The sequence below is a fragment of the Bos indicus x Bos taurus genome, chromosome X (assembly GCF_003369695.1).
Source record: "Bos indicus x Bos taurus breed Angus x Brahman F1 hybrid chromosome X, Bos_hybrid_MaternalHap_v2.0, whole genome shotgun sequence".
In the NCBI taxonomy this organism is placed as follows: domain Eukaryota; kingdom Metazoa; phylum Chordata; class Mammalia; order Artiodactyla; family Bovidae; genus Bos; species Bos indicus x Bos taurus.
In genome coordinates this window covers 17,828,969-17,855,780 of record NC_040105.1, presented here as the reverse complement: position 1 = coordinate 17,855,780, position 26,812 = coordinate 17,828,969, and the positions used below count along the sequence as shown (strand labels likewise).

The window sequence follows — 26,812 nt, the reverse complement described above, 5'->3', positions numbered from 1 at the left end:
GGGCAGTGGTCCTGTCATGGCAGGGGAGAGCATGGAGTCGAGGTTGATCCCAGTGCACTCGAGAGGCTCAGCCCAGGGCACCGTTCCTGTTCTGTGACTGTCCAGTCATCCTGATCTTTGACTTTTTCCAGCCTTCTGGCCTAACAACTAGGCTCCCAGTGGCAACTGCATTTCATTGTGCTGAGTGATAAGCTCTGGTTTAGGGGTGACACTTCCTCCAGACATACTCAATCGTCAACATTTGTTGAGCACATAACGTGTGCCAGAGACCAGATAAGGGGAGGGAATGGTCAGATCTGTCCTTTAAGGGCTCCCATTCCAGGGGGCAGACTGGTAAGATGGGCCCAGGAAACCCTCACAGCATCAGGGCCCATAAAACTAGTGGCTGTCGTTCATGGAGCAGCTTCTGTGTACAGGAGTTCACAGGCATTGTCCCCCTGCCTCACAATGATGTGGTGGAGAGATCATCTCCCAATTTTAAGCACAAAGGAAATGAACTCAAGCAAGGTATCTGGCCTCAAGTCACACAGCTACTGAATGTCCAAGCTGGAATTCACCCCTGGGCATCCCAGGCTCCAAATCCTGTGCTTTTTCTCCTCTTCCTCACATCCTCTGTAAAGATGCTTAGGCAGAGGTGACAAGAGCAGGGAGATGGGCTGGGAGGCTGGGGTTCCTCGGACCATCTTAGAAAGCTGCGTGACAGGTGTTCTCAAGGCTGTCTGAGGAAGCCAGTGGTGGCCGTTCGTTTATCTCTCCCACCTGGGTTTCTTCTTTCTCATCTTGTCTTTACCACTCATCTCATCTCTTTACCACTTCCCTGCTGATGCCCAGTTCTGGGAGTTGCTACTGGCTGCTGTAGACAATGGTTCACTGCCCACTACCTGGGGAGAGAGTTCAAGCCCAGTGGCTCTTGGTTCACTGAGATCTGTGTTCTGAGCATCTCTTCCTTGGGGGAGCTAGTGTGCAATTTGTAAGTTTCAAGGCTTAGGCATGACCCCCTTGTTGGCCTGGTGCCCCTTAGTGGTGTGTTTGTAAAGATACCGAAGGAAAACGTGGCTGGTGTCAAGGTCAACTTTGTTGGACTTGAAAGTCCCTGCGCTGCCTGAGGTCCTCACCTGGGAAGTGCAGGTCCCCAAACCGTCAGCCCAAATGCTGCCAAGAAAGCATGAGCTGATGAGAACTGGGCCTCATGCATACTTGTGTTGGGAAGAGTCTGTTTATTAAAAACTTGATGCTTGGACTTCCCTGGTGTTCCAGTGGTTAAGACTCCACGCCTCCACTGCAGGGGGCACAGGTTTGATCTCAGCTCAAAGACAATCCCACATGCTGCTTGGGGCAGCAAAAAAGTTTTTTAAAAAGTTGATGCTTGAGTGTACCCATTAGGGTTCTCTGGCTGAAAGCAACAGAAACCAATTCTTCTTTCATTAAAATAGGGAAGAAGATTTACTGGAAGGCCATGGGATTGGTTTATAGGGTGGAAGAAAAAACTGGAGGCTCAAGTCTGGGAAAGATGGCAACCAGTCAGCCCTGGAGTCCCCGCCTCATCTAGGGGCCCTGCTGGGGGATCTGCTGCAGCCCGTTCCAGCCTTTGTCACAGCTGCTGTGCGAGGTAGTTGAGTCCTGTGCTGGCAGAGGGCAAGGCCGGCCTGTGGGCGGACGGTCCCATCTAATGGTATCTCCTCGGGGAGGGGAAAGTTCCCCAAATGGCTTCTCCTTCCTGGGTGGGCAGTGGTTTCTCCTTGGGACACACACAGGCAACCACCTTGATGAGCAAATTTCTGCCACTGTAAATTCCAAAACTCACACAGACTGTCTTTTTAAAAACTATGTTGAGGTATTAAATTCTACCCTTTTAAAGTTTACAATTCAGTGATTTTAATACATTTATAGCATTGTGAAGCTCTCATGAGAATTTAATTTTAGAACATATCTGTCCCCCACTAAAGATGTCTCCTAGCCATTTGCAGTCAGGCCCTGTTCCCACTCCAGCCCTTAGGCAACCACTCATCTGTTTTCTGTATCTGTAGATTTGAACATAGGTTCTCATATGTTCCTGGCTGGTGAAATTTTTTCTGGGTATCCTGTTAACTATGCTTTAGGTGAAAGAAAGAAAGAAAGAGAAAAGGCCAGTGCTGTGGAAGTGTGTACATTACTGGTCTGTTTTCCCCTCCCTTTTTTTACTTTCGATTTTCCCTTCTCTCACCTGGAGATTAAGGCAGGAGAGCTTAATCCTAGTCTTGATGATGCTGCCGTTATTTAGCTCTGTAAGCCTTGGTCACGGAACATTCCGGGCCTCAGTTCCTCATCTGTAAAGTTAAGAAAAGGGTGTGACAAGATGATAACGCGTGTTCTTTCTATCTCTAATGTCTGGCAGTTGTGATCTTTTTTGGTGAAAACTTTCTTGGTGAAAAAGTACTTCTTGATTTTTATCTGTTCTCTTCAGTCAGAGGGCTGGAACACAAGTTGATGCTGGGCAAGGGGGGTGGAGTCCTGAGAAGGAGCAGGGCTTTTCCCAGAGGGAGCTCGCTGTCTGATTGGCGCCAGCCGCTCTCGAATGCTGGCAGGGCGTGGTTAGCACCCACACGAGTTCAGTGCAGAGGTAGGGAGGGGCCGGCCACAGAGCGGGGCCTCCGAAACCCCACCGCCACCGTGAGAAGTTGGTCGCTGTGAGAAGCTGCTTGGCAGCTGGCTTAGCCAACCGACAGTTAAAAACCACCCATTTCATCTTTGGGGGGAGGAGACATCCCAGCAGGTTTGAAGGCGGAGATGGGGAGGTTTTGCCTTTCGAAGCAGATCTCTTATCTCCTCTGGCTCTGCTTCTGTCTTTCTGTGCACTCAGGTTAACTGTAGATTTGGCTTTTGCAGCAATGGTAGCTTTAGCAGACGTGTGGAGGCTGGCTTTTGGCACCACAGGCAGCTGGAGAGTGGTGTTTTCTGACAGGGAGACGTCCTTAAGTTTTATAATTTATGGTGTCTTTAAATACAGGATTTTGTTTACTGTTGGCCTAATTATAGCTCTGATGTATTTTATTTAGCTTAATGTTTTAATTTTGTGCTCATGCTCAGAGGTAGTTTCCCAAAGGGTACTGTTTAAAAAAAACAAAAAACAAAAAACTTAGGTTTTCTCCTATGGCAGCTTCCTGAAGACAAGGAAATGGGTTTTAGGGCCACAGACTTTCTCATAGGCTTCTGTGCATATTTTGACTGTGTTTGTGCTCTGTGAGATCTAGAGATCCTGTCTGCCGAGTATTATCCTACACTGTCTCTCTAAAATAGAAATATGATACTGGCTGCGTATGTGATTTTAAATATTCCAGTGGCCACATTCAGAAAAGGGAAAGAAACAAGTAAATTTTATTTGAAAAATACTTGAAATGAAATTGAATAATTTTACCTAGCACATCTAAAATGGTATCATCTCAACATATAATCAATATAAAAATCAGTGAGATATTTTGCATTCTTTTTTTTTTAAATAAGTTTTTGCCACTTGCTGTGTATTTTATGGCACATCTCAATTTGGACGAACCACATTTTAAGTATTCAATAGCTACATGTGGCAAGCGACACTTTAGTGGACAGCAAAAGTTCTAAACCTTTCAAAGGCTTTACAAGGGACATTGAAAGAGCCCTTAAAAGGGGTAGGAGAGACATAACCACATGTTTTGTGAGCTCTTAACAAAGCCATACATAGGTTTCCTCCTCTTAGAGAAACTTGATATGTAAAAATTCTTCTTGACAGGAAAGGTAAAGCAGGAAGTGATTATTCATGTTACAAAAGAATTAACCACAGGATCCTTTAAATAGCAAGCTCCCTTCGTGCACCGAAGATCTGACTCAATTTGCAAAAATGTGATTGACACTTGGCATTTTAGTAGCATCTTTGTTGGGCAGAGAACTATCTGCCATTATAAAATGCAAATGCAAGCTGAGCCGTTGGTTTCTCACAGCTTGGTTGAGTACCTACCTACTGTATGTTATGGGTGCTCATAGGGACCACGACAGAACTAAGGGACATCTGTACCCAGAAGGTATTTAGAGGCTTACTGGGAGGATAAGACACACATGCAGACACCACAGCATGGAATTGCCTCAGTGCCAGAGCCCAGGGAGGCTCGGGGGGCCACATGAACCAGAAAGGGGGCAGCCAGAGTCCGGTTGGGCCCAGAAGGAAGGCAGAGTGCATGAGATTAAGTGTCTGGGAGTTTAAAGGAAGGGTAACTCAGGAAAGACCAGCTCAATGGGATGTTGGGAAGACTTAAAACTTACTCAGTTATGCTTTATAGATCCCTGAGCCCCCAGTCCGTCATTCTCAGCCTTATTCCTAGCAGCCGTTGGTAAAGCTGTGTTCTTCTTGGGCTCCTCATAAGAAGGAGATGGAAGGAAAACCAGGCTATGCTTCTCTCCAGTTTTCAACAGCAGGCAGCAGCTGTTTATTTCTTTGGACTCATCTTCCTGAAGCAGATCCCTTTGTCCTCTTCCAGCTTTACCTTGATAAAGCCAGTGTAGAGAAGGCAGAAAATGAGACTTGCTGTTTAGGAAAGAAGAAGCACAGTTGTGTTCTTGAAGTTGATGGGGTTCTGAGTTCCCCAAAGAACACACCAATTCAATTTAGCATCAGGATGGACCCTTGAGCAGCTTCCTTCCCCCTCTCCGTCAGGCAGGTCCCATGCGTTGCTTCCCCCCAACTCCACTTTGGGCGATACTCTGTCCCCATCAGAAAAGCTATGAGTGGGAACTTCCCTGGTGGTCCAGTGGTTAAGACTTTGCTTTCCACTGCAGAGGGTGAGGATTTGATCCCTGGTCAGGGAGCTAAGAACTCACATGCCTCACGGCCAACAACCCCAAAACATAAAACAGAAGCAATATTGTAATAAATTTAATAAAGACTTTAAAAATGATCTGCATCAAAAAATTAAAGGAAAAAAACTATGAGTTTTAATCTGTAAGTACTGCAGTAGAATCAGCCTTGTGGAGCCTAGGTCAGTGTTCTAATCCTGTTCTTGTGAAATAATAATACCTGTTATTTTAAAAATTACTATCTCAATATATGTATTTATTTATAGATTATATATAAATATATTGGTGTACTTGTTGATTAAGACAACCCCAAAAGAGCTTCTAAACATTTATTATTAGGTTTAATGAACTTTTGGAAAACATAAGACTGACTATTGTATGATTTTAGACATTGGTAAAAAGTGAAGATATTTGTCTTCATGGCTCAGGTACATCATTTTAAATAACTTGAGTTATTAACTATTTATCCCCAATAGTTCCATATTATATTTAGGTAACTTAAACCTGTATCAAGAGTAGGAGAAAACCCGAATTACAAATTGTCATGATAACTTGGAGCATGTTGTGGTGATTGGCTGGTCCTTGTCTTCGCCTCCTATCATGGCTGACAAAGAGCTCCCACCTAGGGACTGAAGTGTCAACACCTCCACATTTGTTTGTTGACATGGTCGTGTGTCAAATATTATCTCCATCCCCTATTTTCTTACAAACTCTTCTCAAGCCTCTCATCCATTTAGTGAGGGTGATTTTAGTTAAAAGGGGTAATAGTCATACAGAGGCTCTACCAAGAGGCCTCTCAGAACTGTGGGGTGCCCGTGAAGCTGAAAGCTGGTGCTGACTCTGGCAGCCACTCTTGTCAAGGGACACAGCTGTCCTGCAGGCTGCTCTGTGCCCTTGGAGCATCCCTGACTGCCTGACCTAGAGGCTGGATGAAGGAGCCAGTGTCATTCTGCAAATGGAATGTTAGAGATGTTGAATTTTTCTCTTTCTAAAATTAAAAAATGAATGAACTCATTTTCTTTTTCATCTTGTCAACTAATTCCTCAAGTAGTGAGTGCATCTCAGTTTGGAGAGCACTGGCTCAGAAAATAAGCTTAACTACTTTGCTAAGCTTCAGGTTCTTTAATTGGGAAGATGGGCATCAGAGGATTAAGTGAGGTAATGCAGGAAAAGTGTCTGGGACATAAACAGTGGTTACTGTACTCTCAGTTCTGATAGCACAGCTTCAATAGATCCTTGTCTAGGTAATTTGAAGAAAGCTGCTTTTTGATCGACCTGGTTCTGATTGTTATGATGGCTCATTTTAACTGCTGGTGTGAGCATACGATACAAGAAAATTGGAGTGTTTCTGCCTTTGTATTTGTCAGGAACCAGGAGAAATCTGAAAAGGTTGCCTTGTTTATGCTCTCACACTTTTCCTTTCTGTTGATAAGTGATGAAAATGGTTCACAGCTCAACTTCAACCTGGGCAGATTTATGACAGCACAGTCAGCCAGCTAATTTTGGAATGAAAAAATAATCTAGGAAAGGAAATTCTGCTTTGAGTTGCTTATGAACTGTCTGGCTTAGCTGATATTACAAGTGGATGAGATGAGGCACACCAGTCTGGGTGGATGGGCTTGTTTCATCTGCAAACACTTTAGGAATTTATCCCCAGTGGATGTATATGCAAAATGTATTTGACAAGGAGCCCATTCACCTACCAGCCTTTTTCTTGGAAAACCTACCGCTGTATATTAAACTTGTAAAAGTCATTTGAGCTTTTTTTGGTATTCTATTGAAGAAATCTTTGCCAAACCCAAGATCACTAAGATTTTCTCCTGTGCTTTCTTATAAAAATATTATGGTTTTAGTTCTTACATTTAGACAAATGATCCATTTCGAGTTCATTTTTATATATGGGTTCCTTACAGAGCTCATTTAACTTTTCCATTCTTTTTTTTTCTTTTTAAAAAATTTATTTATTTTTTAATTGAAGGGTAATTGCTTTACAGAATTTTGTTGTTTTCTGTCAAACATCAACATGAATCAGCCATAGGTGTACATATGTTCCACTCTTTTTTTTTTTAAAAAAATTATTTTTATTTATTTATTTGGCTATGCTGGGTCTTAGTTGCAGCATGCAGGCTCTAGTTCCCTGACCAGGGCTAGAGTCTAGGCCCCCTGCATTGGGAGTATAGAGTCTCAGCCAGTGAACCACCAAAGTCCCTCTTCTATTCTTTTACTGTAATTTCTAAGTTGCTAATTCACCCGCTTGTGATTTCCCCTAATTTTTACTACCCTTGTATTTATTCATTCACCCTTTGTTCATCTGTCTATCCATCCATTTATTCATTCATTCAGATCAAGCTGCAAGTAAAAAAGGCAAAGGACAGGAGATTGAGGTGGGCATGAGGTGAACCCTGAAGAGCAGATGAATTGTTTAATCAGTGTGTGGATAAATTAGTCAATCTCTGGGTTGATTGGCTCTGTTAATTTGCATGGGTACCAGAAGACCTCTCTGCCTCATTTTTTGCCTGCACTTATTACTGTGTGTACAAATCACTGTGGGCTGGGAGAACAGTTGCAAATGGTATTGCTGCCTAAGCGGCCATCTTCTTATCGGTGAGAGGCAGGCATTATCTCTGTAGCATGGGAATGATCATCACCCACATTTTGCACAGCTCAGGCTGGGAGGTTAGCCTCACCTAGTCTTGATGAGAGAGGGGGCACCCGAGAGCCAGACTTGCAGCTGCTGTGGCCCGCAGTCTCTGCGCCTGGGGAAATGGTGCTGGGCTGCGTCTGGGGGCAGGGTGGTGCACCAGGGTTGTCTTCCTTCTGTCATTGTGTGTTTCCCCTCTGAAGCCCCCGCTGGTCCTGAGACCTGTAGGTCACTCTGCTGGTGCCTGACCACGGACCAGCACTTTGTGGCTTCTGTGCTACAGGCCTCGGGTTAACCAAAGTCGGGCTGCTGTGGGTGGCCCTGTTATTTTAAGTATCGGTAGAGGGGAAGCCCCTTTAATAGGACTTCCCTGACTGTCCAGTGCTGCCGGCTTCGGATTTCTCCAACATCCGATCTAAAGTGCTCTTCTTCTTTTTTGGTCCCTGTTCCTTCCAGTGGAGGCCATAGTGGAGTTTGACTACCAGGCCCAGCACGACGATGAGCTGACGATCACCGTGGGTGAGATCATCACCAACATCAGGAAGGAGGATGGAGGCTGGTGGGAGGGACAGATCAATGGCAGGAGAGGTTTGTTCCCTGACAACTTTGTAAGAGTGAGTACAAAGCGAAAACCCCTTTTCCTGTCTCCTATGTGGGTTCTACTGGCCAAAGGTGTGGGGGCACTTGAGGAGGAATTTCCTGGGACCCTCCCAGGGGAGGAGTTGACAGCTTGACATCTCATGTGCTGTTGAGAAGAGCACATAGAGTTTGGCCCTTGATATCGGGGGATACATGTTTTGAATTCACCTTCTTTAAGGCCCAGGATGTTCACTTTCCAAACTGTGTATCACTTAGACAAGCTAGAAAAATGTAAAGTTTGTCCACTTGCTTTACTTGTTTTACTTTTAATTGTGTGTATGCTCTGATAGTTTCAGACTCTTGCCCTTTTCTGTCCCGTCCGAAATGAAGGTGAAACTCAGTTTTGACCACTTAAATCAAGTAGCAAACTAAACGCAGAATTCCAGTTGTGCCACGTTTCCATCTTTACATCATATTGCTGTTTTGATAGGAACAATGTAATTTTCCTTTCCCCCTTTGTGGTCATGAAGCATTGAGTAAAATCTTTTTTTTTTCTTTTTTCCAGTAAGGTTTTGAAAATGATGGCCTTTGCTGAAGGGTTAATTACAAAAAATGTATTGTATAACTCAGTCATGTTGAGAAAGTTCATACCATGCAGTTGTAAATAATAGTTGGAATTAGCTTTAAAAATGGATCACCTGCGGGCTGATCCCAGTGGGAAATACCATGTAGGTCTAAAAAGTCCTTGGACCGTAACCTTCCCGCCCAGTGCCGGGCTAGACAGGCCTGTTCTTGGTAGGGAGGGTGGCGTGCAGGAGTCCCCAGGGCCCCTGCTGTAGTTCCGGTGGCACCAGACCATGCCTGAGACCTGGGGCCATCGGGAGGCAGGTGGTGTGGGGGATGCTGAGCCCAGAGAAGCAGGTGCCCCCATCAAAGAGCCACGTGAGCAACATGGGAGGAGTTGTTGAGGAAGCACAGTGAGGTGCTCCAGGCTTCACCACCTGGGCCTTCTATCAGTAACCCCCGCCCCCACCCCCCCACCCCAGTGTAGAACAAATGGAAACCCAGGTTCATCTTTGTTCAAGATCTTGCCTCAGAGGATCCTACTAACCTCTCTCGTGCTCTTTCTCCTTGGTGTGCAGAAAGTTGGGGAGAGCTTGGAGGGTTCCAGGCTGATAAGCCTTGCTTGCTCTGAACAGTGTGGGAGGATAGACTTTTTTTCTTGGACTATGGTAGGACCTGGCAGCCCTGTCTCTCCCATTTTAAGATGAGAACAGCTTCACATCTGGGCCCCAGGGGTTGAGTCTATTGATGAGTGAACGAGGGTGAATTCTTTTGCCCTTCCCAGCTAAACCCCAATTTTGGGGCAAGGACCATCCTTAGCATTGAGCCAAATTCTGAGTTGAAAGGGGAACTTTTTTGGATAAAAGAGACAAAGCTTGGCGTGAAGATGGAGGAGGACGGAGTGACAGAGGAGAACCATGGGAAGGAGGGGAGGACCAGGGGAAGGGGGGAGGATCAGGGGAAGGAGGGGAGGACCAGAGGAAGGAGGGGAGGACCAGGGGAAGGAGGGGAGGACCATGAGAAGAAGGGACTCCAGGTCTAGTTTAGAAGATGGGCCCTGTTTTGAGAGCCTTTACTGTGTTCTTTCTTTCTTTCAGTTGCTCAATCATGTCCAACTCTTTGTGACCCTATGAACTGTAGCCCGCCAGGCTTGTCTGTCCATGGGATTCTCCAGACAAAAATACTGGAGTGGGTAGCCATTCCCTTTTCCAGGGGATCTTCCCAACCCAGGGATCAACCTGGGTCTTCTGGGTCATTGTAGGCAATTCTTTACCATCTGAGCTACCAGGGAAGCCCCTTACTGTGTCCTTGGCATATTCCAAACCACTAATCTACAGACTCAGAAACTTTGAACTTAGCCTTTGCTCAGGGATAGTGGGGCATCATAAGTGTTTGTGGAAGCTAGTAGGCACAAGGGCAAGGAGGGCATGCTTGAGAAGAGCCCCAGGGGTGCTGGGGAGCAGGAGCTCGTCACTGAGATCCTGCTCCCCTGCCAGGGCCTCTGTCTGCCCCTCTGCACCTGCTGGGCCTCGGGCCAGGCCAGCATGGCCCATGGGCTCTGTCTCAAGGGGAGGCTTGTGGAAGATGTCTGAGCCAGAGGGGAGGCCAGCGACATCAGGGCTTATCCTGCTGGCTCCCCGCCCCAGGCTGGCCTGTGTTTGGCTGTGTCCCTCTGCAAGATGGTGGCTGCTCCCACCAAATCATTTTTCTACATTCCTTTCCCTGCATCATCTCAGCAGACCTGGGGCTCCTTTGTTTCTAGCCCTCAGCTCCTGCCTTGGAGTGTCTCTCTCCTTCACCTACTTTGTAAAAGTCTCTTTATGCCTCCCATCACAGATTACCTAATCCGAGTGTGCCATCTGTTTTTCCCTCCCTCCTGAGCCTGGCCACCTCGTCAGGGCCCTCTGAGGATTCATGGAGACCATGCGCCAAAGTCACTTAGCATGTGGCCGGCCACCTACCAACACCTACTGCTGTCCCTGCTGCTGGTGGAGGAAGGGACTGTCTCCCCTGGCCTTGGCCTGAAAGCCCCTGCCCTTGCCTGACACTTGTCTCACCTTAGCTTGAGCACCTCCAGGGAGGGGAAGCCGCATGCTTGGGAGGCGCTTGGTCCACCTTTGCCGGAGAGGATGTGGCAGGAGCGGCTGGGGCCGCACCACTTGTGGCTGTTACATTTGGCAGAAAAAGAAACTTCGCTTCTTTCAGATGGCTGATTCTATTTTCAAGTCTTCACCCACTGGGAATGTTTTAGGCCTATTATTGAAAATCCAGTGGGTGGATGCAGCAGAGCTGAACAATAAAGAACACTGCCATAGAGAGTTCTGGAAGCTGAAAATACATCTTTAGGTAGTAATAATCATATTGGCATAAGTTCAAAGTTTTGAAAGTAGGTTTACACATGCCTTATTTAGCTTAAGAATCATTTTTTCCCACAGAGAATTGAGTAATCTTGTGGTATCCCGTTGTTTAGTTGTGTGCCTTATGCCAGTGTGACCATCATTGGAGAGCTTATCTTAAGCGTTTTCTTGATTCATTTATCAGATCCTTAATCAGTGTCCCAGTTGAACCTGCTCCCCTAAAGTGTGGGGATTCAGTATCCACCCTCAACTCTGTATTGTCTCAATTTCTTCAAGGAAAAATACCCGGCAGTCTGCCCACTCCAGCATTAAGAAGATGCCTGGTTTGCAATGATAAAATCAAAAACAAAACAAAACACAAAGTTATCTGGGCTTCCCCAGCTCTTGGGCTATTTCTTGGTGCCCATCAGTGTACCCAACCAGGCCCCATGGCCTTTTGGGTTTGTTCCTCTTTTGCTTTTATTTAGTTAGTTCTTATTTAGTTGATTTACTCTGCGTGTGGAAGAAGAATCTTTTAGAATCCCTCTTCCCTTTCTTCTCCCCACCTCTCTCCTCACCCACTTCTTTCAGAGTACATTTTTCTTGATCCCTTCTCTTTAAAAAAATTTTATTCATTTTTCAAGATGCAGTTTACATAGACTAAAATGCTGTCCTAATTGTACAGTTTGATTTTTTTTATATAAGTGCATGGCTCTGTAACCATCATCCAGATGACTTTTATTTCTATCTCTCTAGAAAGTTCCATCATGCCATTTCCCAGTCATTCCTCTTCTCATAAGTAATCTGTCATCATAGATTAGTTTTGCCTATACTTGAATTTCATGTAAATAGAGTCATGCAGTATGTACTCTTGTATATATGGCTACTTTCACACAACAAAATCAGCTGTTCTTGCTGTATGGTATCCCATTTTATGAGTATGCTGTAATTTGTTTATCCATTCTCTTATACATGCACATTGGGTTGTTTCCAGTTTGAGTGTTTTGTGGAGACAGGCACTCATTTCTCTTATGTATATACATGTAGGAGTGGAATTGCTGCCCTCCCTCACTTTCAACATATTTGTTTTTCTGTTTAAATCTGTGGCCTCTATGAAGGGGGGATCTGGGGCCTCATTTGTGCCTGAGTCTGGTGGTCTTCATGTAGTTGACCTTTGAGTTTGACTGCTGAAGGGTCCTTAAGCACAGAGCTCAATCTCCCAGGGACGATTTGATTGTTGGGTCCATGAACTATCAAAGACTCCTTCTTAGATTGTCAAAAACATGCCAGTAGAGAGCATGTGTCAAACTTTTATTGAACTCATTTAACGAAAGAACTAGCAGAATAACAAAACTGACTCTGTGAGGATGTGGGGAACTGATGAAAAAGTCCATGAGAAAAGGAATATTCAAAGAAAATCAAAGCAAAAACAACATTATAAATCAACTATACTTCAATAAAGTTAAAAAAAGAAGATCAAAATGGGTTCATGCGTTTTTTGTTGTTCAGTCACACAGTTGTATCTGACTCCTGTGACCCTATGGACTGGAGCCTGTCAAGCTCCTCTGCCCATGGCATTTCACGGGCAAGAATACTGGAGTAGGTTGCCAAGTCCTCTGCCAGGGGATCTTCCTGACCCAAGGATCGAATCCATGACTTCTGCATTGGGAGGCTTCTTTATTGCTGAGCCACCAGGGAAGCCCATGTCTTAGAGGACAATAAAATCTTTTTCTGTTTGTTTGTTTTAACGTTTTTATTTTGTATTGGGGTATAGCCAATTAACAATGTTGTGATGGTTTCAGGTGAACAGTGAAGGGACTCAGCCGTACATACACATGTGTCCATTCTTCCCCAAACTCCCCTTCCATCCAGGCTGCCACATAACATTGGGCATAGTTCCATATGCTATACAGTAGGTCCTTGCTGGTTATACATGTTAAATAGAGCAGTGTATACCTGAAGAGAACAATAAAATCTTAACCTCTGGGGTTATCATCTCTATCAGAAAAGAAAAAAAGAAAATGGCGTATCTTACAGTTTTTCTATGTTACCCCAGGAATTTTATAGAATTGTAAAGTACCCTAATAAAGTGTGACTTAAATTAGGATATATTTTCAGAGAGAAAAAGATAACCCCTTCGGCAGGGTCACACTTATTAGAAAATACATCAGCATGACATTAAAAGTTCACACAATGATCATTTTTGGTTTCATTTCCAAGTTTTGGGTATTTTGTCTTCACAGACCAAAATAGACTGTAATATGAGATATAATAGTAGGAGACACGGATGAAATCCTCATAGTTATTTATTTTTTAAAAATACGGCTGCCCTCCTGAGACCTGAAATGGGAGAGAAATACAGCCACCCATGAGAGGCAGATGTGGGCTCTTTCGTAGGGTTCATTTCCCCCATGTTGGATTTACTGACCAGTGTCCCCCTTTTTGGAACCTTACATCAGAGCCAGACAACAGTGGATTTGAGTCCAGCAAAAATCTTCTTAGCAGCCTTTTCCTGAATTCTCCTGACATGTATCCACAGACAGACATTTTTTCACAACTGGCCAAAGGACTCTCAAAAGGCAGAGGCCTTGAACCCATGGCTTGGGTCGCCAAGCAGGGTTGGCTTGTTTTAGGGGGTGACCTTAGGTGAAGGGCAGTGGGACCCAGGCTCTCAAGTAGAAAGCAGGAAGCTGCAGCAGGGGTTAAAAGAACGTGATTGTTGATCTTTAAGTCACTGTGTGTGTGTGTGTGTGTGTGAGGAAGTGTGCACTCTCCCTGCCTGTCGGTGGATGTGTGAGCTAGAAGCACACGCTGCCGCAGCCGCAGGCCCCCCTGTCGAAGGCTGAGGTGTGTTTACTTGTAGCTGTAGGTCTTATGCTGAGTGTAACAGTTTTCAGCTTGGTTTCCCGTTGCCCCAGCTTTCATCTGCTAGGTGTTTCCTCTCTCTCTGGTGTATCCAGAGTCTTTTTTGTACTTGGGTGAAGTGGTTGGTGAACATGGTTATTATTTTTTTTTTCATCGATGAGGTGGAAGGTGAGGCTTTTGCATGTTTGCACCAGTCTGAGGCAAAGCTCATATTTACTCTGCTTGTCTTGATTTCAGAAAACACACACATTTACTTCAACAAGTGGCATAAAGGAGAGATTTCCAAGTTGCTATTCTATATCAGAAACCCTGAAGTAGATCTCTTTGATCACATTTTTCTTTTTCACCCCAAGGGCCATTGATTTTGTGAGGTCTCTAGAATATTGTCTTCAAGGTACTCACCTCTCTTAGAAAGGTGGCAGGAATTTTCCAGGTGTGTTTCCTAGCGTGCACAGCCTCCTCTTGCTCACAGTGCATCATGGTGATGTCCTTGGGTGTGGGCAATCTGTCATACTCCTCAAGGACCCTTTACTGGCAATCTGCAATGGGCCAGGACCAGAGACTGTGAGCACAAAGGAGACACGTGAAATGAAACAATGTATTACTAGGAAGCTTCTTCCTCAGGAGGACAGTGTTAGCTCCTGTTACCTGGCCTTTGGTCATTCTGTACTCCGGAGAGCATATGTTAGACATTGTTCTGAAAAGATGGGCCTGATTAAAATGCCACTTGAGAAGGTTTTGACTAGACTCATCAGGCGGCTCTGTTGCAACATGCTAAATGAACCTACAGTTATCTTTTGGCCCTGATTGCTGGGTTACTTTATGGAATAATGATGACTGTCTTCTCTTTCAGGCTCGCTGGCTGCCTAGGTCTGTGTATATAATCTTGCCCATGTCTATCTGCATGCAAGGACTAAAATTTGTTGAACACTTACACCAAGCAGGAAGGAGGCTAAGCCCTTTACATACTTTTTTTAAATTTTAATTATTTTAAATTATGAAAGTATGTTGAAACATTTACAGGAGATTTGGAAAACACAGAACAGGGTTACATATAGTTCTACTATATATTGCAATTATTTTTTTAGGTAGATGAATGAAGATTTTCAGTTGGAGTTTCAATATCAAACTCTTAAAAATTAACAGAATGAATATACAGAGAAGTAGGATATAGTAGGCAATGGCACCCCACTCCAGTACTCTTGCCTGGAAAATCCCATGGATGGAGGAGCCTGGTGGGCTGCAGTCCATGGGGTCGCTAAGAGTCCGACACGACTGAGCGACTTCACTTTCACTTTTCACTTTCCTGCCTTGGAGAAGAAAATGGCAACTCACTCCAGTGTTCTTGCCTGGAGAATCCCAGGGATGGGGGAGCCTGATGGGCTGCCATCTATGGGGTCGCACAGAGTTGGACATGACTGAAGTGACTTAGCAGCAGCAGCAGCAGAATATAGTAGACCTGAAAAGCAATCTGAACCAATTTAACATAATTAAGATTTATACAATTTTCACACAATAGTAGGATACAAATTCTATTTAAGTTCCCATAGACTGTAAACTAGGAGACATTGAACATATCCAAAGACATAGAACAAGGTACAAAAATGTAATGGTCTAAAGGTATTGAAATCATACAAAGACTGTTCTCTTACCACTGTCGAATTATGTTAGAAATCAATATCGAAAGATATTTTCAAATGCACTGTGACATTTACCAAGAGAGATCTTTGACTTAGCCATTGAAAGCCTCAGTAAAATTAAAAGACTGAAAAAACAAAGAGGATGATTGCAGAGAAGCAAGCCTTTAAATGAGAAATTAGTATCAAAGTGAGAAATTAATATTAAAGATACTTTAAACAAAATCCCAGCCCTTTACATGCTTTATATATCATTAAATTCTTAACACCTCCCTATGACATAGGTACCAGTTTTTTTTTAATCATGCCCATTTTTTAGAAGAGATAACTGAGGCATCTTAAGGTTAAAAGAGTTCCAAGCTAGTGAGGAATAGAGAACTTTGGAACCTGAACTCAGGCAGGCAGCCTTATCTGGGTGTCCGAGTTATCCTGGTGGCATTAAACCCCTCACCATTATTAGCCACTGCATCCTGCCTTCCCTAAGTGTCCAGGGAAGTGCACATTTGTACCACTCTGAGAGAAACCTCTCAGTTACTCTGCCATTCTTGAGTTAAAAAAATTACAAAGTTACTTTACAACAAGTGACATCAAGTAGAGATTTCCAGGTTGCTATTCTATATTCAGAATTGTGGCTGTGAACTTGCTTTCTGCATTTTAAATGATTCTCTTAAGAAATCAGCTACTTCAGCTCAAAAGAACAACCTTTGCCTGGATTTCTGGGCTGGTATTCTCTTTTCCTATGAATTCTGAAAGTAAGGCAATTCAGGAAAATATTTCATTTTACTCATTTGTAAAGAAGCTTGTTATTTTGCAGTGTTCAGGATATGCTGTTCAGAAGGAGCTTTGTGGTCTTTTCTAAGAATGGTAAATAACCCAGATGTGTGACTGTCTAGTTGTTCCCCATCCATGGAGGCCTTGCACACAACCAGTTCCAACTCAGATTTTTCTTGAAACTTTCAACATGTAGTTTTCTTTTATAGAACAAAATCTTAAAACTGACAACTGGAGCCTGTTAGATGCTGTTACGAGAAATGGTACTCCAGGAAGGGTCTGGAGTAATTGAAGACAAATGTGTTACCAGTAAAAGCCACACCAGTTGGCACATTCCTCAGCCTTTGTCACTGTTGCAGCACAGGAAGTGTGTGTGTGAAGTGATGTCTTGTGACTCAGGGAGAGCAGTCCCCTGACCCAGTTGATCTTGGTGATTATGTATAATGGAGTCTTATTTTCTTAATGACAGGATTATTGAATTTGAGGTTGGAAAGGGACTTTGAAATCATGTATTTCAACCCCTAGCTTTCTAACCGATCAGAACCTAAACCATGTTAGATATTGCTGTGGTCATTACCGGACACTTAAACTTGGGAACTGGGGGGGTCCCATACAGGACCATAAACCAGTCAGTCTCCAGTCTGGCACTGCTCTGGGCACACTGTATCGTCAGGAGTTTGGAGCGGGCCGCAGTTGGTATAGGAGCCTTGGAATATTTTTTAAAGTTCAGGTGATTTGCTGCCTGAAAAAGCCTGGGCACTCCTTTTGTACAGTGGAACTGATTGTATCGTTCTCTTCGGTATCTTTTCTCAAGCCCATGGCGTGGTAGCCTGTGAGCTGAAGTTCTACATTTGAAAATACTGTTATTTCTAAAGTACCTTTATGAATACATAAAGAAACATAATCATGCTGGAAGTTGTTTTTTTTAAAAAGTGTACTACAAATACAAAAACAACATAGAAATATGCAAACAATGCTCTGTGTGAGCCCATTAGAATTAATACGTTCTAATTGCAAGAACTCTGGACTACTGAACCCTGAAGTAAACACTGTCTTCTACCCAGTGGTAGTAAGGTGGGCAGAATTTCTAGGAATGATCCCCAAATTCCACTCTGGAATCTCCAGAACCCATGAATGTGATGAGCTGTCATCTCAGTAGCGAAAGACAGGGAAGTCTGGTGTACTGCAGTTCATGGGGTCACAAAGGCTCGGGCACGACTTAGCGACTGAACAACAACAATCGTTCTAGTAGTTGTGTTATGTTATATGGTGCCATTGACTTTCCGAAAGAGAGGGATCCAAGTGGGCCTAACTGTAGCATTTGAGCCATTAGAAGCAGAGAGATTTCTCTGTCAAGTGAAAGAAGAGGCAGAAAGATGGAAAACTTGAGAAGTTGTGACTTTGAAGGTGGAGTGGTCACATGAAAAGGAATATAGGCCACTTTACTGGAGCAGAGAGCAAACCTTGGCTGGCAGCCAGCAAGGAAATGGAGACCTCAGACCCACTGCTGCAAAAAATGGATTCTGCCAACAACCTGAATGAGCTTGGAAGTGGATTGTCCTCCCAAGTCTCTAGATAAGAGTCCAACCTGGTTGGATTCTTGCTATTAGCCTTGTGAGACCCTGAGCAGAGAATCTAATTGAGCTGACCTGGACTTCTGACTTAAGAGAAGTGAGAGGTAATAAATGGAGGTTGTTGAGCCATTAAGTGTGTGGCTTAAAATACAGATAGCAAATTGTTTCTGGGGGCATTTGGCTCCTTCCCTAGTGGCATGTTGTCAGTGGATACCAGATGGAAAGTCTGGACTGTTACCCCTGCCCTGGGCTCAGCAGTGGTAGGTGACACCTCTCACCCTCTCCACTAAATAGTGGGGAGGATCTTGAAGAAGAGAGAGCTAGAGAAAGGGATTCATATAGGAGATCTTGAGCAAAATCCTGACCAATACATACATGAATCTGACTAGAATTAATGTTCCAGAAAGTTTGAAAAAATAAACTACAGTATGAAATGCTACCTAGATATTCAGAGTGACCTCTAGGTAACACAAATGAAGACCAGACTAGCACTGCATGAGCTCTGGATACTTAACTGTCACTAGCATCGTATAGCCCACAAATTAGCTCAGGATCTGCATGCTTAATCTAAATAGGGTTAGTGCCTGCTAAATGTAAATAGGATACAGTCTTATAATACCTCAAATGCCTCAGATACAACAAAAAGTGACTTGTCATGCCAAGAACCAGGAAAATTAGAACTTCAATGAAAAAATCAACAGACACCGACACTGGGAAGACTAAAATGTTGGAATTACTTGCCAAAGATTTTGAAGCAGCCATCAGAAAAATGCTTTAATAAACAGTTGCAAACACTCCTGAAACAAATAAAAAATTAGAAAATCTCAGCAAAAAAATAGATATAAAAAAATGAAAATTATAGAACTTAAAAATAAATCACCATATTAAGTGCACTGGATGAGCTTAATAATGGAAATAACAGAGGGAAGAATCAATGAAATTGAAGAGAGATCAATAAAACTTAGGGTACCCTATCTGTCTGTTGTCCAGCCAACAGATGGAAGCTAGTCTTGAAAAAAAAAAAAAAAAACAGAGCCTCACAGACCTTTGGTACAACATTAGGTCTAACATTTGTATCATTGGGGTAACAGAAGGAGAAGAGAAGACTATAGAAATAAAAAATATTTGAAGAAATAATGGTTGAAAACTTCCCCAAATTGGGCAAAGGGATAAGCCATTAGAATCAAGAAGCTGAGCAATACTCAAACAGGATAAACTCAAAGAAATCTATCCCAAGACACATCATAACCAAACTTCTAAAAACTTTTGTCTTTAGACAAAAAGCAGTGAGTGAGAAGCAACATATTACCCATAGCGGAAGAATGATTTGAAAGACAGTGGATTTCTAATATGAAATCATAGAGTTCAGAAGGAAGTGCACAGCATTTTCAAGTGCTGAACAAAAAGGACTATTCAAGTTCTACATCTAGTGAAAATATCCTTCAGGAATAAAAAGAAAATAAAAACATTCTCAGATGAAGGAAAAGAAAGAAAATTTGTCATCCTTAAATAAGTTATGGCTAAAGAAAATTCTCTAAACAGAAAAGTAAATGATAATAGGGAGGAGGCCTGGGACTACAGAAAGAGGGAAAAAAACAGAAAACAGTGGATGGGTAAAAACAGGAGTATGTTTAATAGACTGTCTTTATCCTTAATTAACTTTTTAAAGATTTATTAGAGTATAGTTGATTTACAGTGTTGTGTTAGGTATTAGTTTCAGGTGTACAGAAATGTGTCTTATTTATGCTATGCTATGCTAAGTCACTTCAATCATGTCCGACTCTGTGTGACCTCATAGGCGGCAGCCCACCAGGCTCCCCCGTCCCTGGGATTCTCCAGGCAAGAACACTGGAGTGGGTTGCCATTTCCTTCTCCAATGCATGAAGTGAAAAGTGAAAGTGAAGTCGCTCAGTCGTGTCCGACTCTTAGCGACCCCATGGACTGCAGCCTACCAGGCTCTTCCATCCATGGGATTTTCCAGGCAAGAGTACTGGAGTGGGGTGCCATTGCCTTCTCTGTCTTATTTATACATACATATGTATGTGTGTGTATGTGTGTGTGTGTGTGTGTGTGTGTGTGTGTATGTATGTATGTATGTGTATCCACTCTTTTTTATATTCTTTCACCATGTAGGCCATTACAGAGTATTTAGTAGAGTTCCCTGTGCTATATAGTAGGTCCTTATTATCTATAAAGTATTGTGTATATGTCAATCGCAATCTCCCGATTTACCCTCTGCTCCCCATATTACCTACCTCCTGGTAACCATAAGTTTTTGTTTTTACATCTGCAGTTCTATTTCTGTTTTGTAGGTAAGTTCATTTGTAGCCTTTTATTTTTCCACGTATAAGTGATATATGATATTTATCTTTCGGTGTCTGACTTACTTCACTCAGTGTGACAATCACTAGGTCTGTCCATGTTGCTGCAAATGCCATTATTTTATTCTTTTTTTATGGCTGAGTATTATTTCATTGTATATATGTCCCACATCTTCTTTATCCATTCCTCTGTCCATGAGCATTTAGATTGCTTACATGTCCTGGCTATTGTAAATAGTGCTACAATGAATGCTGTGTGCGTATATCTTTTTGAAGTATGGTTTTCTCCAAACGTAGAGGAATTAGGCCTCCTGACTTCAGACTTCACTACAAAGCTACCAAAGGTACTGGCCCCAAAACAGAAATATAGATAAATGGAATAGGATAGAAAGCCCAGAGATAAATCCACACACATGTGGCTACCTTATCTTTGCCAAGGAGGCAAGAATATACATTGGAGAAAAGACAGCCTCTTCAACAAGTGGTGCTGGCAAAACTGGACAGCTGTGTGCAAAAGAATGAAATTAGAACACTCCCTAACACTATACACAAAAATAAATTCAAAATGGATCAAAGATCTAAATGTAAGGCCAGACACTATAAAACTCTTAGAGGAAAACATAGAACACTTTTTGACATAAATCACAGCAAGATCTTTTTTGATCCACCTCCTAAAGAGGATAAAAATAAAATAAACAAATGGAATCTAATTAAATTTAAAAGCTTTTGCAAGCAAAAGAACACTTCTCTTGAAATGGGAAAACATTGATACCAGTAGTCATTGATAAGTTCCATATGTATGTTGTAATAGCTAAAAAAAAGCAAACCCAAATCACTAAAAAACTAAAAAGTAATAAAAAAAACTATACAATGATATATACTCAAAAAGTCTATAAATAAATGTACAAGTAACTTACGGGAAGGTAGGAAAAAGGAAAAAGAATGATAAACAGGAAATAAAGAGGAATTTGATGACGAACATAATATCAATAATTATTTAATTGAAAATGGTCTAAATATACCAATTGATAGAGATAACAGAGTGGATAAAAAATGTGACTCAACTGTGTGCTATCATCTACAAGAAACTCACTTCAAATGTATTGATATAGATGCATTAAAAGTAAAAGGATAGAAAAAGATAAACCATGCAGACATTAACTTTGAATAAAGCAGGAACAGCTATATATAATACCAGATAAAGTAGATGAGAGAGTGAAGAAAATTACCTGAGATAGAGACATTACACAATGACAAAAATGTCATTATACCAAGAAAGCATAACAATCTCAAATATTAGTGAACCAAACAACAGAGCTGCAAAGTACATGAAGCAAAAACTGATAGAACTTAAAGGTAAACACATCCACAATAGTAATACTTTGGAGCTACGGCATCTCTCTCAGAATTGAAAGAATTACTAAATTAGATATCAGGAAGGATATAGAAGAACTGAACAGCATTATCAGCCAAGCAGTTCTAATTAATATTTATAGGACACTTTACTCAAAAACAGCTTAAAACATATCTTTTTCAAGTACTCATGAAACATTCACCAAGTTAGACCATACCCTGGGTCATAAAACTAATCTCAGTGTATTTAAAGGAGTGGAAATAATACAGTGTATGTTCTCTGACCATAATACAATCAAACTAGAAATCAATAACAGATAACAGGAAGATCTCCAAACCCTTCAAAATCACATAACACACTTCTGAATAATTCATGAGCCAAAGAGGAAGTCTCAGAGGAAATTTTAAAAATACATCAAGCTGAATGAAAATGAAAATACTACATATTAAAAAGTTTATGGGACATAGCTAAAGTAGTGCTGAGAGGGAAGTTTGTAGCACTAAATTCTTAATTCAAAATGGAGGAAAGATCTGAAATCAATAATCTAAGCTCCCACCTCAAGAAACTAGAAAAGGACAAGACCCTCCCCCCACTAAAACAAGCAGAATAAAGAAAGTAGTGAAGAGCAGGAATCACTGAACACAGAAAACAACAGAGAAAATCCATGAAAAACCAATTCTTTAAAAAGATCAGCAAAATGGACAAATCTTTAAGATGACTGAAAATTATTTTTTAAAAAAGAAGACACAAATTTCAATATTAGGGAATCAAACAGGGGCTATCCCTACAGATCCTGCAGCTATTTAAAAAATAGTAAGAGAATATGACAAACAGTTCTGTACACATACATTTTGATAATTTAGATGAAATGGACCGTTGCCTTGAATATCACAAACTACCAAAACTGACCCAAGATGACATAGATAGTCTTGGCAGTCCTATAACTGTTGAAGAAATTAATTGATAATTTAAAAGCTTCTAAGAAAGAAATCTTTAGGACTAGAAGGTTTCACTGGAGATTTCCACTAAACAGTTAAAGAACAGGCACCAATTCTACGTAATCTCTTCCAGAAAATAGAAGAGGAGAGAATGCCTTCTTATTCATTTTACGAGGTCATTGCAACTTGATTACCAAAACTAGACAGACAGTACCAAAAACCTACAGACCAGTATCGCTCAAGAGCACAGACACAAAAATCCTCAACAAAGTACTAACAAAACAAACCCAGCAGCATATAAAAAGAATTATGTACTGTGACCAAGTGGGGTTTATTCTAGATATGGAAGTCTTCTTCATTGTTTAAAAATCACTTAATGTAATCTGCCATATCAACAGATTACAGGAGTAAAAAATCAGATAATCATATCAGTTGGTACAGGAAAATCACTTGACAAAATTCAACAAAGATTCATGATGAAAACTCTAAGTAAAGTAGGAATATAGGGGAATTTCCCCAGCTTGATAAGGAGCATCTACAGTTAACATCATACTGAATGGTGAAAGAGTGAATGCTTTCCCCCCTGAGAATAGGAACAAGGCAAAGATCTCTGCTGTCACTAGTCTTATTCAGCACAGTACTGGATATCCTAGTCAGTGCCATTCTGAGAAAAGAAATAAAAGACATACAAATAGGAAAAGAAGAATAAAAACTGTCCCTGTTTGTGGATGACATGATTCTCTGTGTAGGAAATCCCCAAAATCAAAAAATAACTCCTGGAATTAATAAGTAAATTCAGCTAGATCACAGGATACAAGATCAATGCACAAAAATTATCTCTGTGTCCTAGAAATGAACATACGGAAACCCAAATTAAGAGCACAATACCATTTATAATCTATCCTAAAAAATTAAAATACTTAGGTATAAATCTAAGAAAACATGGACATGATGTGTGTGTTGGAAAATCAAAGGAATTAGAATAGGTAAAATAATTTAGAGAAAGAAGAACAAAGTAGAAGGCATCTATTCTATTTTATGACGTACTTTAATAACTAAAGTAATTAAGACTATGCGGAATTGGTGGAGAGATAGATACATAGGTCAATTGAACAGAATAAAGAACCCAGAAATAGACCCACACAGATATGCCCAACTGATCTTTGACAAAGGTACAGAAGCAGTTCAACAAAGGAAAGAGCCTTTTCATCTCATGGTGCTGGATCAGTTGCACAGCCAGAGGCAAAAAATAAACCTCTACCTAAACCTTACACCTTGTAACAATTATCTCAAAATGGATCATAGATCTAAATGTAAAACATAAAACTATAAAAGTTATAGAATTAAACTCAAGAGAAAATCTTTAGGATCTAGGCCTTGGTGAAGAGTTTTTAGACATCACACCAACAGAACATTAAAGATAAAAAAATCAATCAATTAGATTTCTTCAGAGTTAAAAACTTTTGTGAAAAACTCTGTGAAGAGGATGAAAAGACAGGTTACAGACTGAGTGAAAATATTTGCTAACCATATGTCAGACAAAGGACTTATATTTAGAATGAATGAAGAACTCTCAAAATGCAATACTAAGTCCAAAAGTCCAATTAAAAATGGGTAAGAGATGTGAACATACATTTCACTGAAGAGGATATACAGATGGAAAGTAAGCACATGAAAAGGTGTTCAGCATCATTAGCCATTAGAGAAAGGAAAATTAAAAGGACAATGAGACTGTATCTATTGATCTATGTATCACTGATACTAGTACTATTTATCTATTAGAATAAGCATTAGAAGGGCTGCAACAAAAAAACAGTAGTAATGCCAAATGCTGGCGAGGGTGTACAGAAAGTTCTCTCATACACTGCTGCTGGGACTGTAAAAGGTTTCAGCCAGTCTGGGAAACAGTTTGGAAGTTTCTTATAAAACTGACTTTGCACTTGCCACATGACCCAGTGATTGTACTCTTGGACAGTCATCTCAGATAAATAAAAATTTTATGTCCACACAAAAACCTGTACAAGAATGTTCATGGCAGCACAGCTTTATTTATAATAGTTCTGAATTATAAATAACTTAAATGTCCTTCAATGGATGGATGGTTAAACACAGTCTAGTCCGTTCATATGATGGAATAGTACTCAGCAGTAAAAAGAAATGAATACAGGCAACAACTTGGATGGGTCACAAGAGCATTGTGCTTTGGGAATAAAGCCAGTCTCAAATGTTATATATTGTATGATTATATTACATTGCAAAAAGACAAAATTATAGAGTTGAAGAACAGATGATTAACTGCTAAAGGACAGTGACAGGGTGGGGAGAGGACTGGTAGAACTATGAAATGATAGCACAAGGGGGTTACTTCGTGGAGATGGAACACTTCTGTATCTTGATTGTGATGGTGATTACTCAAATCTGCATGCTGGATCAAACTGTGTAGAGTTATACACTGCTGCTACTGCTGCTAAGTCGTTTCAGTCGTGTCCAACTCTGTGCGACCCCATAGACGACAGCCCACCAGGCTCCTCTGTCCATGGGATTCTCCAGGCAAGAACACTGGAGTGGGTTGCCATTTCCTCCTCCAATGCATGAAAGTGAAAAGTCAAAGTGAAGTCACTCAGTCCTGTCCGACTCTTAGCCACCTCATGGACTGCAGCCTACCAGACTCCTCCATCCATGGGATTTTCCAGGCAAGAGTACTGGAGTGGGGTGCCATTGCCTTCTCCAGAGTTATACACACATACACACAAATCAGTACATGCAAAAACTATGAGAGGTGAATGAGATCTGTAGTGTAGTTATCAGTATTGTACCCACATCAGTTTCTTTGTTTTGATATTGTACTGTAGTCATGTGAGATGCCATCACTGGAGGAAGCTGGGTGGAGGGTTCATGGCACTCTGCACCATTTTGTAAGTTTCTGTGAGTACATAATTCAGTTCATTTCAGTTCTGTCGCTCAGTTGTGTCCAACTCTTTGTGACCCCATGGACTGCAGCACACCAGGCCTCCATCACCAACTCCCGGAGTTTACTTAAACTCATGTCCATTGAGTTGGTGATGCCATCCAACCATCTCATCCTCTGCCATCCCCTTGTCCTCCCACCTTCAATCTTTCCCAGCATCAGGGTCTTTTCAAATGAGTCAGTTCTTTGCATCAGGTGGCCAAGGTGTTGGAGTTTCAGCTTCAGCATCAGTCCTTCCAATGAATATTCAGGACTGATATCCTTTAGGATGGACTGGTTGGATCTCCTTGCAGTCCAAGGGACTCTCAAGAGTCTTCTCCAACACCACAGTTCAAAAGCAACAATTCTTCAGCACTCGGCTTTCTTTATAGTCCAATTCTCACATCCATACATGACTACTGGAAAAACCATAGCCTTGACTAGATGGAACCTCTGTTGGCAAAGTAATGTGTCTGCTTTTTAATATGCTGTCTAGGTTGGTCATAACTTTTCTTCCAAGGAGTAAGCGTCTTTTAATTTCATTGCTGCAGTCACCATCTGCAGTGATTTTTGGAGCCCCCCCCAAAATAAAGTCTGCCACTGTTTCCGTTGTTTCCCCATCTATTTGTGATGAAGTGATGGGACCAGATGCCATGATCTTAGTTTTCTGAATATTGAGCTTTAAGCCAGCTTTTTCACTCTCTTCTTTCACTTTCATCAAGAGGCTCTTTAGTTCTTCTTCGCTTTCTTCCATAAGTGTGGTGTCATCTGCATATCTGAGGTTATTGATATTTCTCCTGGCAATCTTGATTCCAGCTTGTGCTTCTTCCAGCCCAGCATTTCTCATGATGTACTCTGCATATAACTTAAATAAGCAGGGTGCCAATATACAGCCTTGACGTACTCCTTTTCCTATTTGGAACCAGTCTGTTGTTCCATGTCCAGTTCTAACTGTTGCTTCCTGACCTGCATACAGACTTTTCAAGAGACAGGTCAGGTGGTCTGGTATTCCCATCTCTTTCAGAATTTTCCAGTTTATGGTGATCCACACAGTCAAAGGCTTTGCCATAGTCAATAAAGCAGAAATAGATGTTTTTCTGGAACTCTTTTGCTTTTTGATAATCTGACGGCTGTTGACAATTTGATATCTGGTTCTTCTGCCTTTTCTAAAACCAGCTTGAACATCTGGAAGTTCATGGTCCACGTGCTGTTGAAGACTGTCTTGGAGAATTTTGAGTGTTACTTTACTAGCGTGTGAGATGAGTACAATTGTGCAGTAGTTTAAGCATTTTTTGGCATTGCCTTTCTTTGGGATTGGAATGAAAATTGACCTTTTCTGGTCCTGTGGCCACTGCTGAGTTTTCCAAATTTGCTGGCATATTAAGTGCAGCACTTTCATAGCATCATGTTTTAGGATTTGAAATAGCTCAACTGGAATTCCATCACCTCCACTAACTTTGTTCATAGTGATGCTTCCTAAGGCCC

The 26,812-nt window shown here is 41.7% G+C and overlaps 1 protein-coding gene across 6 annotated transcripts in view; it reads left to right on the top strand.

Annotated features, from left to right (window-relative positions):
• SH3KBP1 (SH3 domain containing kinase binding protein 1) overlaps positions 1 to 26,812 on the top strand; it is a 333,390-nt gene that overhangs the window by 34,294 nt on the left and 272,284 nt on the right. For all 6 annotated transcript variants that reach the window (XM_027533395.1, XM_027533394.1, XM_027533396.1 and 3 more), the window contains exon 2: positions 7,898 to 8,055. In XM_027533395.1, coding sequence (XP_027389196.1) covers positions 7,898 to 8,055 — 158 coding nt within the window. The remainder of the gene's footprint in view (positions 1 to 7,897; positions 8,056 to 26,812) is intronic.